This window comes from Danaus plexippus, chromosome 20 (assembly GCF_018135715.1).
Source record: "Danaus plexippus chromosome 20, MEX_DaPlex, whole genome shotgun sequence".
In the NCBI taxonomy this organism is placed as follows: domain Eukaryota; kingdom Metazoa; phylum Arthropoda; class Insecta; order Lepidoptera; family Nymphalidae; genus Danaus; species Danaus plexippus.
The window spans coordinates 4,868,860-4,887,010 of NC_083550.1; the positions used below are offsets into that span (position 1 = coordinate 4,868,860).

The 18,151-nt window shown below is 27.7% G+C and overlaps 1 protein-coding gene across 5 annotated transcripts in view; it reads left to right on the plus strand.

Annotated features, from left to right (window-relative positions):
* Positions 1-18,151, plus strand: part of LOC116773910 (atrial natriuretic peptide receptor 1) — a 71,402-nt gene that overhangs the window by 43,837 nt on the left and 9,414 nt on the right. For 2 of the 5 annotated variants that reach the window (XM_061523818.1, XM_032666488.2), the window contains exons 2-7: positions 9,196-9,409; positions 10,593-10,707; positions 11,446-11,593; positions 11,798-11,996; positions 12,475-12,566; positions 16,592-16,730. In XM_061523818.1, the coding sequence (XP_061379802.1) occupies positions 9,220-9,409; positions 10,593-10,707; positions 11,446-11,593; positions 11,798-11,996; positions 12,475-12,566; positions 16,592-16,730 (883 nt within the window). In that variant the 5' untranslated portion in view covers positions 9,196-9,219. Of the gene's footprint in view, positions 1-6,076; positions 7,050-7,157; positions 7,352-9,195; positions 9,410-10,592; positions 10,708-11,445; positions 11,594-11,797; positions 11,997-12,474; positions 12,567-16,591; positions 16,731-18,151 lie in introns of all 5 variants that reach the window. The other 3 variants (XM_032666485.2, XM_032666486.2, XM_032666487.2) reach the window with 3 other exon arrangements.

The following is an 18,151-nucleotide window of genomic DNA, read 5'->3' on the forward strand; positions in this document are numbered from 1 at the left end:
AATTATAACATTACGTTCTGACACTACTTTTTTATTTATAAAACATAGTTTTATATATTTATGAAGACATTTCAATGTACATACCTGATATGATAAGGTTTAAAATGTGAGACATTTTATTTGTTGTGTATTTATAAATTCTATTGAGACACTTATCATTGTGCAATAAAAGATTGTTAATCGTGTGTCCTAACATGAGACAGTACCGTTAATTTAAACAACTCAACCAAGCTTTCCCTTTCTAGAAATAAATTATTTAACTTAAATTTCTTCTGGTAACTTTGTATTGGATTAATTATAGATGAAAGAGTGCTTAAAATATATGAGATCATAATATAAGGTATACTTAATATGTATGAATTCAATTTCAAACTAAAATGTATGCAATTCAATATTTTATATTATCTTCCTATACAAATTCTAAATATTATTATAAAAAAGGACTAATCTTATAATATCGCTATTTATTAAAAATCATTATAAACATAAGAGCCATTGATTTTTTTATAATTTATAAGATAAATGAAGTCGTTCTCCATACATTATAACATAACATACGATTTCAGATTACTTACTTTTTATAACCAAAATTTTATTGTTAGGACTATTTTTTTAACTTCCTTGTTCGGATTGTTAATTTCAAGAAGTTGTTTAAAAGAGAGTGGTTAGGGCAAGATATGTTTGTTTAAAATAACTAGTAATAAATAAAAATTAATAAGAAGAAAAAACAACGTTTTTCTTGACGAACAGAATAATTTTTAATGTATTTTTATATATTTTCAATTTTCTCCTATAAAAAAGAGATCAAAATCCGATAATTATTAAAAATATGAACAGACCTTTGTTTAACAAAGACTACTTTTGTCTATCATAATTTATGACGATTTGTAGCTCGTTAATTAAAACATAAATGCCTAGTTGTTTTTTATATTTATTTAAAAGCTATAAAAATATACACGCGTTGGAAGGCTGAGGTTTTTGTAATAAGCATAATATAAATTATAAGTATTGCTTATTATAAGGAATTGCCTAAATACAGATAATATTCTTTCAATTTTATTAGAACTACGTTGTATCGAATATAAACTAGAGACATATGTTCCTTATATAAAGCTAAATTGCTAATTAAATGTGTTGTATATAAGCGAACAATTAATCATAACATATGCAATTTAATTGAGACCGTTCTGTTATTTTCAAATGGACTCAAAATTAACAATCATTCAAGTTCCCTTGGACTATGGCTTAACTAAAATATTAAGCAGTAATGTGATAGTTGAAACAGCCATATATGTTATCCAACATTTATTTTTATACAGACTTTTATATTAACACTCGTATAATACCAGATAATGGCACATAAATATTCATATCACAAATTCAATTTTTCTGGGCCTTTTGATGGGACGAAAAGGATAAAGGGTTGCTGAATTAAATATTATATTATAATTTTATATACGATTCTATTAAAAAATAATTTATGATTTTTAGTAGTAAAAGAGTAAACGGTACGAAATATTAATTACTTTTGATTAAAAAAAAAATTATATATATATTTTTAAATGTCTATTTATATAGAAATCATGTCAATGGACATTTTGATAAGTCAAACAAACACGATACGTTTCGTATTAAGTTAAATTAAAAAGTTCGGCTCCTTCGTAAAATATAACGCTCTTGTACTCAGCGTCGAAAGCTTTAATGTTGTTGGTGTAATAAGATTTACTGCTGGTATAACTTTATGTATGCTAGCGTGAATATCACCTGAGAAATTTATGATATATATGTAATGGAGACGATTACAGTTTGAGTTATAGGAATTATTATTCTCGTTGCGAGGACAAATATTACTCAGTGCTGAACATTGTTAGTCAATTGCGTCAGAAATAGCGAGCTGTGAGAACAAAGGTAAATGATTATAACAAATTGAATCTAGATTTTATCCGAACAAATAATGTTATAAATAGTAATATTTAGTCTAAGATCATAAACATGTGGAATGAGAACTACAATATATATGTATAATAAAAGAATGTACAATGAGAAATATATTAAATATATCAGAGTCATAAATTATAGTATAATTTCTATTATAGAATTTGATATTCTAAAATATATGCTGCAGTAATAATAGCGAATATTCTGATAGGTTTAATAGAAAAACCAGTTCCTAAAAATACTTAGAACACAATGCCATTTACTATTTATAGCCGCCATGACCTCGACTGGCCAGGTTATTAAAAGAACTATTAGTCGTGTGCCCTTAATGGTTTGGTTCCGTATGATATTTGAATTAATTCAGAAATTCAATTTTTTATGTGATGCTTGAATATAAATTTTAATAAATCACAACGTCACTAACCAAATAAGGTGTTATAATATATTTTTATGAAACATTCGTCCTGTCTGATTTTTTATACATTCAAGGTTTTATTAACGGATCGTTTATAAAATATGAAATAACATTTAACGAAAGAATTCTTACACATAAACTCTGCAATATAAAAAAAGAATGTAGAATTAAATGGCGTAAAATTTTATTCGAAATCCGTATACAACATTATTATCTTATCTTGATATATATAAGTGTCATAACAAAGAGTGATGCTTGTCAATGAAATAGTTTGTACGCAAAAAAAGCAAGTGGGGGAGTAAAAAAAATTAAATTAAAACATTAGAACGACTTTGATCATATCAATTAATCAATTCTGTAAGATAAAATCTTATCTGATCTAATTATTCCGATGAAATCCTACAGCTCAATTTCAATAACAAAAATCTAATATTAAAAGCAATACACAGTTTTTTATTCAAACCCTGATTCATGCAAAAAATCCGACTTTTAAATTTAACTAAATTTTTCTTATTATTATATTTCTACATGTTCCCTACGTTTCGATTACTTTTCAGCAGCCCTGTACATGGACAGATACATACGAAAATCTTAGATATCATTAATTCGCATTTTCTCAATTACCGCAGATCTCATAGAAACATAAACTATTACTCGTTTAACTATTTTCACTCGACACATGCAAATATAAACTAAATAACGGTAAAGGAAAATAAAAGGAGTGGTTATTGTTATCAATATAATCCTACATACAATCAGTCATCTTTCAATTCCATCTACAAGATAAGAACGCTGATTAACCAGGGTTTAATTTATATACGTGTTACGGGAACTATAAATATATATTTTTTAATAAATTCAAACTGATGCTGTGGATCTCATGTTTGTTGTTTAATCTCTAAACAAAACCTTTTAATATACTCGTAAGTAAGTGACAATGTGAGAGTAAATAATATTCCAGTAGTTTTTAATATCAAAGCATCACTATAGTAAATAAAATTGACTAAAATTTAACGACCAGGAATCGAACTTTGCACTTCCGAAATATTACATTCTAGTTGCTTATCCGTTTAGGCTATTATGTTTTACCTTTAGTCTACTTTTATTTGTATGTTTTAAAAACTTTAACAATACGATAATTTATTAGCATACATATGACATTTCTGATATTCAGTATTCTTATTTTTTAAAAAATCTGTTTTTCTATGATAAAATATTCTTATATCGCCTCCGAGAAGTTTTTGTTACGTATGCATAAGGGCGTTTTATGTAATTGCATTCTTTACCCCCATCTCAAAATTGCATAGTCACCATAAAAACAAATGTTCCGGCTTTAATATGTAAAACTTGGCATATAATAGTGTCATAGAATATTTTTGTACAAAATTTTTACTCAGTCACGGGTTAGAAGTAACGGCGTGAGACATAAAAGACTCCTTTTACGTAATAAAAGAAAATAATTTGATTGTTTTCATTATTATCAAGTATTAAAACAGATAATAATTTTATAAGAAGAATTTATTTATGTAATTGATTATATAAGACATTAGGCAAAAATTTAATTACCATATAAAATGTGAAGTTACCATGAGGGTAGTAACCAATTATTTATGTATGTAAAAATAAATAAAAATGATTATATTTGAATGTTCACTGAGGCGTCTGATATTTTAGCTACGAATCATAGCGGCAGTAAAGTGTTTGATAAGTGGCAGTTAATTGCTCTCCCCTACATTAAAAGCTCGGTTCTGTACAGTTTTATATTTTAGATTAATTTGTGCAAAGGCCAGAAATGCCAGAAAAGGCGTCATAGAAAAAGACCTGAAATATAACTGAATCAGAAACTAGTTATTATTTACTCCAATACTTAGCACGATTTGTAAAGGCTATTTAAACTTATCTTTAACCAAGACAGAGAAGATGACAAGTCTTCCACTATTGCATAACGCTTTTGTTAATGCTTAATATAAAGAAGAGATTTAGACGGCATTTTCTTTGTGTAACTTAAAAAAGCCTCGGCTCTGAAACGACTTGTGTGGGTGTATTCACTTAAATATAAGAAGTGTTTTGTGTAAAATCGTTGAAAGAATAAACATTTGGAGTGGTCTAAATAGTAATAATATGCCATAACGTTAAATTCTATTATTTTCCTCCAACGATATTGTAAACAAGTTTTTCATACAAAAAAATATAATCATAATCAATACAGTAATTAAAAAAAAATGAAAATTTAATTTAATTATTCTCATTAGATATGCAAAATACATTTTAATATCATATAATTCCGAAAATGTCATGAAATTATTGTCAAAATATAAGTGTCAAGTGAGTAATTAAAAAAGAACAAGTCATATATTTCTGCGATCTTAGCTTATATCAAAAAGCGTTTGCATTATGTGACTTTATAATGTTAATACATGACAGACATGCAAATATTTTTGTCAAGTTTGTTAGTGGCAGCAAAAAAAACTAAAGAATTATAGAGATTGTTATAAAAAAAAAAAACTTGTTCTTACTATCCTTGAAAAATTACAACGTTATAGACGGACGCATAAAGTATGAACTTTTGAAAATATTAAAACAATTAATATGAAATAAACGTATAGTTTTTTTTCTATTATGTAATTAATAAACAACGAATTAAAACCATTACCCATTTTTACCTTTTATGAATTTTAAATTGACAGAAGTTCGAAATGTCTGAGATAATAGTGGTTGGAAATTGATCATATTAAAATATGAGATGTATATATTTGCTAGTTGATTACGGAATTAGTAATTGCAATAGCAATCGAAATCAATTGTTAAAAGCCGTGTTGTAAACTGCTAATTACAGTTATCGTGGAACTCAATCGTAATGAGATCTAAGACTTTAATTTCGATGATAACGATTTGGGTTTGTTAGAATAAATAAATTGTTTTTTACATTTCATAGCAATAAAATATTAACGTTTTAAAATGGTGAACTGTGAGCTATATTTAGAACATTAAAATCATTATAACCTTATTTTGAACCTTTTCAATATGCTTCGATAATAGTTAATTGTACGATAGGAAATATATGTAAGATAAATGATATGGTGTTAAAAAAAGCTGACCAATTTATAGCTGACGTACGATCTCATAGAATTGCAAATTTTGAAGACTACAATTTAGTAAGGAAAAAATAATTGTGAGATGCTAGTTGTGTTCATGAAGGTTTGATATTTATTTCACAAATGCACTGATAATATGATAGTTGGCAGTAATATCCTTGATTTTTTGTTTCTTAAAAATTATTGTAAAAAATTTGTAAAACTACAACCATTTCAAACTACCTATAAAACTGTTTGCAAAAAATTACAAAAGGATATACATATGATTCATAAATACGATGAAAAATCAACAAAATACAATAAACATTCTGAATATATTAATATAACATGGCATTTATTTTCGTGTAAAAAGTCCTTTTCATCTTCAAAATCATGTAAATTCCATCGTAGCCGCGGCGACACCCAATAAGTCTATAACAATTAACGATTTCAAATACTACTGCAGCTACTATGAGTTGCTGTATATTTACGTTAGTTTAATAAATAACGATTTAAACTCTTCAAACTTTAAACAACTTATTAATTATATTTTTTAAAACATGATCTCTTTTTTTATTTTTTGTTTTCAAAGTCTTAATTGATTACTATTATCTGTTCGTTTTTGAATATTTTAACAATCTTCGCTTAGAGGTGCTTTATGAAATACTACAGATTCGTATACAATACTGAAGCAAGAAGAAAAATAGACGGACAAAATGACATAAATAGAAATAAAATGGTAAAAGAGATCGTTCATACGATTCTCCTTTCAAACCTATTCAGGAATAGTGGAAAAGAAAGAATAAAAAATTTGTATGCAAGTAAAACCAACTTCAGAGAGAGACGAAAAAATGGGTGTGATAACCGATCTCTTCAATCAAGTGAATTTGTGGACCATGTTGAAACACAGACGATTAAAATGAAGCGAAATCGAATAGATCATAAGTTATTTAATATTCTACTTTCATTCCTCGTATTTAACATCTGTTTATTTAATATGATAAGTGTGTGCGGTGGTAGTGTTAATAAAGTTAATATTGTAAAAGACAATTTCAATAATTCTAAGGAAGATTTGAATGTGGACATTATGAAAGCTTTGCAGCATAATACTAGTGTTATACATGGTGACAATAATGTTGTGAGAAGTACTCAGAAAGTTCTGGAAAAGGAAGACGAAACATCAGATAAATACTCCTCCGAAGTTCAAGAATTAAGTAAATATTATACTTATTACAAAAATAAAGAAGATACAAATAATGACACAGAAGAAAATGATATTTATGTTGAGAGAGATATATACGATGATACACGAGCCGTGGGATATCCCCACGACTTAGCTACAAATCCTTTTTATATTAAAAAGACGAATTTCAATCTCAGACCTGAGGTACCTCAATTTAATGAGAAAATATTAAAGTTGGGAGTACTATTACCAGCGGATTCAACTCAGGTATTTTCGTTGGCTAAAGTTTTGCCTATCGTTGAAATGGCAATACCTGCTATGACTAAGCCCGATGGACCATTACCAGGATGGAAAATATTAGTCGATTATAGAGATACGAGGTGTTCGTCTGTTGAAGGACCACTTGCTGCTTTTGAATTCTATGTGAATGGCTCAGCGGGTAAGTTATCTAAACTTGTTACTAAAAAATAAAGCATATTTTTAAATCTAATTGCTATTGAACATATTTCTGACAAGTAACAAAATTGATAAAAACAAAACTTTACAGATGCTTTTATAGGTCCTGGATGTGAATACGTTATTGCTCCTGTTGCGAGATATGCTGGTTCCTGGGGTATTCCAGTTATCACTGCTGGAGCTCAGGCTGAGGCGTTCGGTTACAAGCATCCAAGTTATATGACATTAACTAGAATGATGGGAAGCTACACTCAGGCGGGCGTTGCGATACGAAAAGTCTTTGAGGTAAACCTTGGTACCAAATGTGATGTTTTGATGTTGTGATCGTGCTGTGTTAGTACTATTACATATTATGTTTTATATTTATTTGTGATTTTAATTTGCTTTCTGGTTTACTAGTTTTATTACCAATAAAATCAAGATATATTGCATTATAACTATTTATAAAATTGATTTAAAAAAAACTATGGACTATGGAGCTTGTGATATCCTTTGCGAAGATTATTTGTTGTCGAAATAAAGGATTTTTGGTTATTACTTTATAATTCAGCCATAATTTGGAAGTCAAATTACCTGTAATTACTTGAATGTTGTAAAAAATTTAGCTGTATCGGGTGTTGTATTATTTAAGATTTTTTTGTTTGTTATCCATATATTATGTTTATTATTATTTTTTACATAACTAGCTTTTATTTATTTTTGTGTATTTTTCCATTATTTATAAAGATGTGTATCAATGCATTAAATAATTTTATTAAAGTTATATGGTAATTCCATACGAACTTGGTTCCGAGGGTTACATATGCTAATTCAAACGCGCTATAGTTATTTATAACGACACTAGTTGCGATCACATTCTTGTCAGTTTGATTAAATAGAAATAATAGTCTGAATAATATTGATAATATATGTATAATTTGATGCGCTTATTGAGTTACTGATGAAAATTTCATGAGATTTAAAAGAAAAAGAAGTCTCTTTTACTTTAACGATCATATTTATAAAAAGGTCTTGTGAAATATGAGATATTTTTGATTATGACTATGAATGTATGTTTATTTTGCATAAAATAAATTACTAGTTTTTTTTTCTGGAAAGCGTATATTTTTGTGTCTGACAATTTTGGTACTTACTGAAAAGAATAAATCGTAGTTTCATGAAATAATCCTTTGGAAATTGTTTGTTATAATAAATATAACGAAGATATCCAAATTGTAATTTTTATATATTCAAATTATTTATTCCATTTTGTCATAATTTTACTTCTTTAAATAACTAACTACTATTTATTATAGAAAAGAAAGATATAGTCATGAAATGCAATCATGACAAATAATAAATATTTAGCAAAGTCATCGGCGCCACTTTTTCATCGTATTTTAAAAGATTTTTTAGTTTTCCTGTTTTTTGATATCATTCCTTTGTTATAATATTTGTTTGTCTAACATTTTGTTTTTTTTTATTGTCACTGTTATTTATTTGTAGAACAGTGTTCGTTCCTTCGTTTTATTTGGGTCTTTTTGTTAGATTTACTTTATTTTCAGGCTTTAGGATAGTTTTTTTTGGTTTCCTTATTTTTGTGTTTTTTATGAATGGTTGATTAATTTCCATTATTCATGCTTAAAGACTAACTACTTAAATAATTTAATTTATAAATAAGGTATTAATAAGGATTTGGTTAGGTATATTTATTTATGTAGTTCATGTATAGAAATCTTGAAAAATATGAAAATATTGAAATATTTCGCAAATGATAAAGAATAACTGAAATTAAAATTATTTACAATATTATGATTTTGTTGTTGTAACTTTAGTTAAAATAACATATTCATCTGTAATTTCTAATATTAGCATTACCAAAGAAAGCTGGTGAAAGATTTCGAGTAAACAAGTAGAGTTGCTCTTAATTACTGTAAAAAATTTTTTTCTTAATTGCTACTTAAAACATACAAATACGAGTTTTTAAGCAATCTACTCATTTACAAGTGAACCTATAAGGCCAATCCATTTGTTTCTTGTGACTAACGTAGATTTTATTGTATTAGGTCCAATAACATTTTTTAATCTCATGTATGAGGTCCAATAACATTTTTTTAAAGGATTCAAAGGAGTTTTATGATTTGTTACAGGAGTTCAATTGGCGTAAGCTTGGGATGCTTTATCATAACAACAATCCATCTACCGGAAAAGGCAACAGCCCTTGCTTCATGACACTCAGCGCCATATTCTCAGTTCTCCAGAAGAAAGGCACTGGGAATATATCAAATATTCCCTTCGACGAAACAAATACAACCACAACTAAAATAAAAGAATTGCTAATGAAACTTTCTCTTTCTACGAGAAGTGAGTATTTGCAAAATTTAGATCCTCGTCTTGAAGAAGTTGAAAAATGTTTTTGGTAATGTAATTAAAAATATTGGTCCATTCAATGTGTGTTTGTCATTTTCTAAGATTTTAGATATAAACATGTCTAAACTTGATAGAAATCTTGACTGGGGCAATACAAGATGTAAAATAGATTATATGAACTATTTAAAACTACGACGTGATTACGTATTTCTTTGAGTTTTATTTTCCTTTATATCTTAAGTATACCACGGTGATTTTCTTACATATTTGTTTGAAGTTTTTGACATACATACATTGGTAACATGTTACGTAGCGGCACGTGTTGGTTGTCGTAGTACAGAAATAGGTACTGACATTTCAATTTAATACCACTTCGTTGTAAGTACATAGTTAGTTCGATTTTTTATAATAAACCTTGAAGTTAAAGTCTAGTCTAGTCTAGTCTAGTCTAGTGTGACTACATAACAATTAAAGTTAAAGAACAAAATTATATATCTTTCTTTTGCATATTTTTTTTGTTAAAGATAATCTCGATGTAAGTTTTTAACGTTATAAAATAATCACCACTTTAAATTTATATCCAAGATATAGGTTAGACACAATAAGTAAAATTGCGGGAATTACCCTTGAAGCACTTAGAATCATTCTTAATTTCACACAGACAAAGGACATAATCATTGTCAGCTGTCTTTTGTCTACCAATGATTCAATTCGTTTTAATAGCTGTTATTGTTTAAGGTGAATAAATTTTCTTTTGTTACTTCGTATATTTTATACTCAAAATTATAATTTTTAAATTTTACATTTGAAGGAGACCTTTCTAGTTCGTTCTAACATATTGGCAACTTTTATTCGGTATTAAGTTTTCGTTCTTGGAATAAATCTGAATCGCTTTCTGCAAAGAAATCTGATTGTATGTCAATGTCTGGCGACGTATTTTACTGAATGTTCAGTTTGGAGTTATCTGATAGTAAAATTTTGGGTGTGAGTAAGTGCTGTTTGTTTGCACATTATTTTTTCTATTTATGCACTTTTTAATTATATTCTCACAATGGAGATATTTAAGTATTTCCATTAAATGATTTTTGTCTAAGTTGTTATTGTTGGTGATTGATCATTTGTTTTACAGGATTTAAAATTTCTATTGGAAAATTTACTAATTGTATTTTGTTTTTAGTTGTCGTAGTTTGTGCTAACCCGAGTACAGTGAGAGAGATAATGTTGGCGGCAGATGATCTCAACATGGTGTCATCTGGTGAATACGTGTTCTTCAATATCGAACTTTTTTCCAAGTTAGTTTATACTTATATTAAAAAAAAAGTTTTTCTTAATATCACATCGCTATAACAGAGATTTCACTGAAACAATATATTTCTATATTTTTTTTTTCATATATTTGTAATACTAAATATTTAGTGTTACAAACGCATATAAAAAAATTATGAATTACATGTCATGTAGCTATTTTTAAAATGAGAAAATTGTAATGACTAACTATTAATCACAAACTAGATAGGACTAATTTCCATCAAGTTTGCTTTAGTAATAATCCATCTTTATTCAATATAATTGCACCATTTCATTATTATTTATTGCTCAATTATTTTAATATGATTAATAGAACTATATTATTCTAAATGTAGCAGTAAATTTTTCATTATTATGTTTTTTAAATAATAGGTATATATGTATGCCTCCATGTATTACATTTATAAATGTATAAAATGATATATTACACAGATTATTTTATAATGAAATTATTGCCATTAGTATCGATTTGTCTCAAGGGATTTGTCTTTTACATATTTTTAAATTGATCTTTATAATAATATATACATCAATTTAGTAATAATGAGCAGAATATTTCGTTGAAGTTATCCAATAAATCTTAAAATATATAACGCTGTAATCCCTTCAGTTTTATACACCATTGCTGGTGTCAAGTATATTATACAATGTAGAAAGGACTTGATAAATTTAAGCTGACTTTGTACATAATATGAAAGTAATAAAGGAATTTTATTAAATAGTTTAGCATCCGCTTCATCTAAAGAACCCTGGAAAGTGGAAGGTGATAGTGAAGAAAGGAATGAGAGAGCTCGAAGAGCGTATAGTGCTGTTCTGACAGTCACAAGTCCGGCACCAGAAAAGAAAGAATATTTAGAATTTTCCGATCAGGTATTACAATAAGAAGGACTTTAATAGTTTAAATAATAAGTAGCGTATAATATATACGATAACTAAATAGTAAAGCAATGGAGATCTTTTGTTTAAGCAGACATAAGTCATGGCCATGTTGGTTATAAATATTGTATTTTTATTGAATAATCGGCCTATTTTTTTTAACCCTCCAAAATTCAATTGTATTAAATATTGTTTAAGGTCAAAGAATTAGCTGCCACAAAATATAATTACACATTCGGGAAAGGTGAAGTGGTTTCTACATTCGTGGCAGCATTTTACGATGCGGTTCTTCTTTACGCCTTGGCCCTAAACGATACTTTACGACAAGCGACAAATCCTAGAGGACAACTTGATGGAGCAGCTGTTATCAAGAACATGTGGAATAGGACTTTTCAAGGTGTGCTGAATATATATCGTAGTTGTAGTCATATAAAATTCTATATTAATATGAATAAAGTCGTCGTGAATCAGAACAGAAATTCCTTAACAAAGTCATTTAAATGTAAAAAAAATATATATTTATATTAAGTGGGACATTTAAGAAATAACATAAATCTTTTTCCGGACGAATTATGAGATTTTTTTTAATGACATACATTTTCGAGACTCTATTTGTCTCCGTAACACAGTTTATTAAAATCGATACAGGTGTTTTGTGGTGTTATTGTGATATAGAATAGCCATGTTCGAATTAATCGACATTTGTTTGGGACAAGAAAAAAAACTAGGTTTATCCTATTTTTATAAAGGAATTATGATTGATAGTAAGTGGAAAAGATTGTTTGAGAATTCAAATAAATGTTATCTTACCAAGACTGTGCTCTAAGATTTAAGCTTCATCACTTTCCCCAAAGTAATTCTCGACCTCTTTTTAGGAATAACTGGAGAGGTCATTATCAATGGAAACGGCGACCGTGTGGCGTCTTACTCCCTACTGGATATGAACCCAAATACAAGCAAATTTGAGGTAGGTGTAAGCATTGCTTGAATAAACAGAAAAAAATTGTTAATATTTACAACAAAAAAAAAACAGACTTATATTACAGAATTTATTTGCAATTTAAAACATACAATAACCGTTTTATCTCTGTCTTATAGTCCGTGTAAAAATATTATTGAACGTGTTTTAATTCTTATTCATTATAAATTATGTCAGTCACTGCTATAATTTGCTCCAAAATTGTGTGAAATTATGTGTATATAAATTTTTAAACAAAATAAATTTATGTAGACGTTCATTTTTACCATTCACGGGCATTTAAAAATCTAATAATATTTAATACCTTATTTGAACAATCAAATTCAAATCAGTACATTAATATATTATATATTTCCTTTTGTTATTACGTTAATTATATCAAGTCTAATCTAATAAGTAATACAGGTAACACATAATCTAAGAGGCCTGAGAGATTTTAACACAAATACTGTTTGACACTGTCTCCTGATATTAGCACAGAAAATAATAATACCAAGTGCTGATGCTTTCACCCAATAAACTTTAAAGTTTCTGTATCTATTACGGCAATTAACTTAGTGTGAGTTTGTGTCATTATCTTAACGTCGGTTTCAAATACATTATTTCACTAAAAAACGTTGACAGATACAGTTTTGGGTGAGGAACAACAACCAGTAATTAGGTTCAACAAAACCCGTAGAGTCAAGCTTATACATTCTAAATTCAAGTTTTTGTTTTTATTCCTTAACTATACGAAATAACTTTTTTCAAACATTATTTGACATATAAAATTTTATATCTATATAAATATATTTTTTTGATTTTTTTTTAATAATAAGAATAAATAAATATACATACATGTATGTACACAGATAGAGTTTTGTGTTTCATTACTTTTTACATAATTTTGTTTACTTTTTAAAATTATTATAAAAATTCAGTAATTATTATATTGTGATAATGATGGATATATTTATTAAAAATAATAAGAGGTCAATATTTTAAATATGTATGTTAAATTCTCATAGCTAAGTAATTTTTTGTGCCAATAATTTGTTGTCATTTATATCAATCTCCAAAATTACTGTGATTATAAGGTTGTATGGGAAACTTAAGGGCAAATGTGCCACTTAAGCTAATATAAATATAAAATATAAGCAAAATGTTACGTTAATTTAAATTTCATTTAAAAATGTCAATGGGGTTCTATTTAAATGATAAAATAAAAAACGAAGATAGAACATTTGAAAAATAAAAGTACTTATTTATAAAACAAAAATGAATGAAGGGTTATTTAGATAGCACGTGATCATCCCTGAGATAAAAGGGTTATTTATGCTCTTCGGAGGGTCTAATTTAGTTACCGTACTCTCCTTATGTCTCTTCAGAACTAAGGTATCACGCACTAGTAATATATAAAAGGAATATTGTGCAGTTCTTTTCTAAATACAACGTTTATTTATTTTTGTTAAAGCGAAATTTTTTAAGGTTTTCAAATTATTTTTATTAATTTCACTGTAATTTAAAATAATACGTCGCGACAGATACAGCAAGATTAAGAGACAGTGACAAACTCAGTCATTATTTTTTAATATCTTTAACTTTAATTATATGACATAGAAAGTTTTAATATTTATTATCATCTTATCTTGTGTGAAAAAGTGAAAGAATGGAAATTTGATCACTCCTGCTTTCATTTCTGAGTTGAAGCGTGAAGCTTAGCTACACATGTGAGATTTCGTGTAACGTGTTCGCATTTTTATGAGCACATGATATATACTTTCGCAGTGTCACAGTTTGGCAATATTGACATAAAGTACGTAAGTCGTTATGTGGAGGCATTGAAACTTCGCAGGAGGAATTTTTTGTATGACTCATATTGTCAAGCCTTGGCATGATTCTTTTATGTCCTAGATACTATAGCTCAAAGTAACTTTTAAACAGGATATGAAAATTATTGATAGTCGATATGGCTTTTTAAACTATAGTAATAAAATCCATTACTGAACACATGGGTAAGATTTATAAAAGATTATGGAAGACACGTCACAGGATACCCGTGATCCCAACTAATTTATATATCCACTTAGCGGATGGCATTCGCTCACTTGTAATATGTGAAGAATTTATAGAGTCGTCAGCTACATGCTACAATTCAAGAGTTTCTAACACGTTGAATAATATATCAAACAACGGAAGACCTTACGGAATAATAAGGTGACGGCACTTTTATTTTAATAAAACGAATAGAAACATCATTAGAATTTTAATGATCAATATTCGTGGTCAAGACAGGAAATCACTGTTTTTATAAAAAACCTACGAAGCAGCTTAAATGAGGGGACGCATACGGATGGTAATCGGTTGTTTGTTTGTTTTTAAAACGAACTCAATGAAAAATTAGTTCATGTCAAGCCTATAGATAAGATAGTTGGAAAATATATTAGTAAATTTAGAAATAAAAGCAGCAATGAATAACTGTTTATTGCTTAAATTCAGGATTGCGAGATTTAAAAAATGGTTGCTACCAATAAGGCTCTTTCAATTTTGTTAAGCAAGGCTTTTTCGTGAAATTTTTCGAAAGTTTTGGGGGCTGTTGAATAAATAATACAATCTTTGAGCATTTCTCAGTTCAAGAAACTTCTAAAACATCCTGTATGTCATATCTATTTTCTGAATCATTGATTCAAACTATTCATTATTTAATATATAGCTGTATACACTTCTTCATAGACTTCAAATCAAATTACGCCTTTGTATAAAAGTGTAATGATAAAAATTATTATAATATCAAATTTTAAACAATAAAAAAGAACTTAAAAATATTTCATTTAAATTTATACATTTAAAATATCTAAATGTACATGTAGTATATATTTTCATTCATACTTTACTGTAAATAAAAATAAAATGAAAATAGAAAAAGCTCAGTCGATTAAATAAACATTGAAAGCAATGAGACAGACTTATTATATGAAGAATAATCTCAAAATTTAATTAAAATAAGGCTGATAGCCTTTTATTTATTTTAAGATAGAAACATAAAATAATGTCAGAATTTTGGATCACTTTTTTTTTCTATTTTCATATCTTGCTATTGTGATTGACGTAAAAGATTTTGATGCTTATAATTTTTTAAGTTTTCGTACATGGGGAAAAATCCTTTTATTTCTTTTTCTTTCTTTTAAGGAAATGTCCTGACTATCAGCCGTCTGTCCTACAAATATTTTAAGTTAAAATCAATGTCAAGAACTTTGCTTGATAATTTGCTTTCTATATTTATTTACATTTTATTTATTTGCATACATTTCATATATTTCTATGTGGATGTTGTTAAGTAAAATGCAAATTAAATTATAAGTATTTATTTTCCGAGGAATCTAAAATGGAAAACTTGCAAATATATATTTGTTTAAAAAAAAATGTTCGTAGTATTTATCTGTGACATTCTATTAAATATTTATTCTTGACAGTATAATCGTATAAAACTTTTTTATGTACATTAATATCATTAAGGAAAAGAAATTGAAATAAAATATGTTATGTCTATTTCCATTGAAACTTTACAGCATTTAAGAGATTAAATTTACTGAAATTCGAAACAAGAATGTATTTTGAAATTGCTTCTAACTGTTTGAAGAGTATTTAGTCGATTGAATTTCGTCATATTGAGTATTGCAATACATCACTCGAAGCCTCTGATGCTCATTTGAATTAAGGATTGAATTGCATGCCCAGTTTTCACTTCACTATCTATAAATATATAAAACGGTACAATATAATAAATTTGCTTTAGATATTGCATAAGAGATGAAACTATCTTGTATTTTCATAAATTTTAAAATCACAAACTAAGACATTTTGAAATTGTAATAGTTACAATTCGAAAATTTGTATGTTTTTAAATTTTTACCGTCAATACTGAATATTATTTAATTTGTGTTTCGTCTAACTGCAGCACCTGCTATGTTTATGAGCAAAAAATAGTGACATATAAAGTGCTGATGTAAAGTAATATTAAGTTTATCTCGTAGGTAGTGGCGACATATGTGGCGGCAAACTCTTCCCTACAGTTTATAGAGAATCGCCCTATTCATTGGGCTGGCGGCCGTGATACTCCACCTCCCGACACCCCCCGCTGCGGTTTCGACGGCTCCCTTTGCCCTGACACCTGTGAGTACTTTGTAGTTTGCCTATGCTTAATTACGTACTTGTCCTTTTTAGGTATTATATTTGAAAAAGCAATAATTTATAGCAGGATGTACGTATCAGATTATGTCCATAACTACACCTATCAAGAACAGAATTCTCGGAGTAGAAAATTAGATTGCATTGTATGAAATGGAGGAAAAAGTGTATTATCATATTATTGAATATCTGAGTTGTGCTGACATGATGAAAATTTTTTTTTATGCTTAAATGAAGTGACGTTTTTTTTTGGTAAATAGCTTAGTTTATTGTCAAACAACTACCATGTGAAAGATGTCGATATTTGGGAAATTGTTGTAGGTGAACACCGTATAACTTTTCAACGTCCATCAAGCAAAGTAATGTCACCCGTTCTAATGTATACTTGTTTATTAATTAGTTTTAAATCCGTATTAAATTATATATTTAATACTGATAGAAGGGATATTTGTACTGTTCCTAATGGTCTATGAAAAAGAATTCGATAATCATTTAAAAAATAAGCTATACACATATTATATATGTGTGTATATAATTTCTGGCCCAATTAAATAATAAAAACATAAAGACGAAGACAGACATAAAGATAATAAATAATAAAAAAATATATTATTTTAGGACATGACTGGCATTTTGACTAAATTTTTATTAACCTGATGTCTCGGTTACTTTTCAGCATCATAATCACGGGCAGATAAGATAAAATAGTTATAGCATACTAACATATAGTTCTATTTAGATGTGCACTTGAAAATCTTTGATAATACGAATAAAAATATTTTTCACATCTTTTTTTCACCATTGTAGATAAATATTTATTAATCCACACAGGGTGAATCGGACGACACCATTGTCTCGTTTTATCGTCAAGTCAAGAGTTAAGTCGCTTATAAGAAATTTTCCTGATTACTTTGTTTGTTTTGCTAAAAGAAAACTGAAATTACACATAAGAATTCAATTAATGTTTTAAATAAAAAGCTCTTGCAATATAAAATCATATTACATCTAATATCTAATAAAGGTTTTGTGATATCTTTCTTAATTTATGAATTTGTAAAATAGGCCCCAGTGCTGTGATTCACAAACGTCATTCTCCATAGAATAGATTGATATCCGGGTTCCCTGCGGTTCTTAAACCTCAACTTACCCCCTACTAACGCACTTATCGGTGTAATTATATTTTAGGGATAGTATGTTAATGTATTTGACATATACATATATAGTAGATTAAGTTTTAGGATTATGCATAAATGTATGTTTAGGCTAAGATAAGATGCATTTTTTATTCGGTATTGAATCGCAGAATCTCTCGACAGAAATTATAATAAACATATCGTCATACGTTTAAATTATAATCATTTGAAAAGAAACTATACAAGTGAATGGGGACAAAATACTTACGTTTT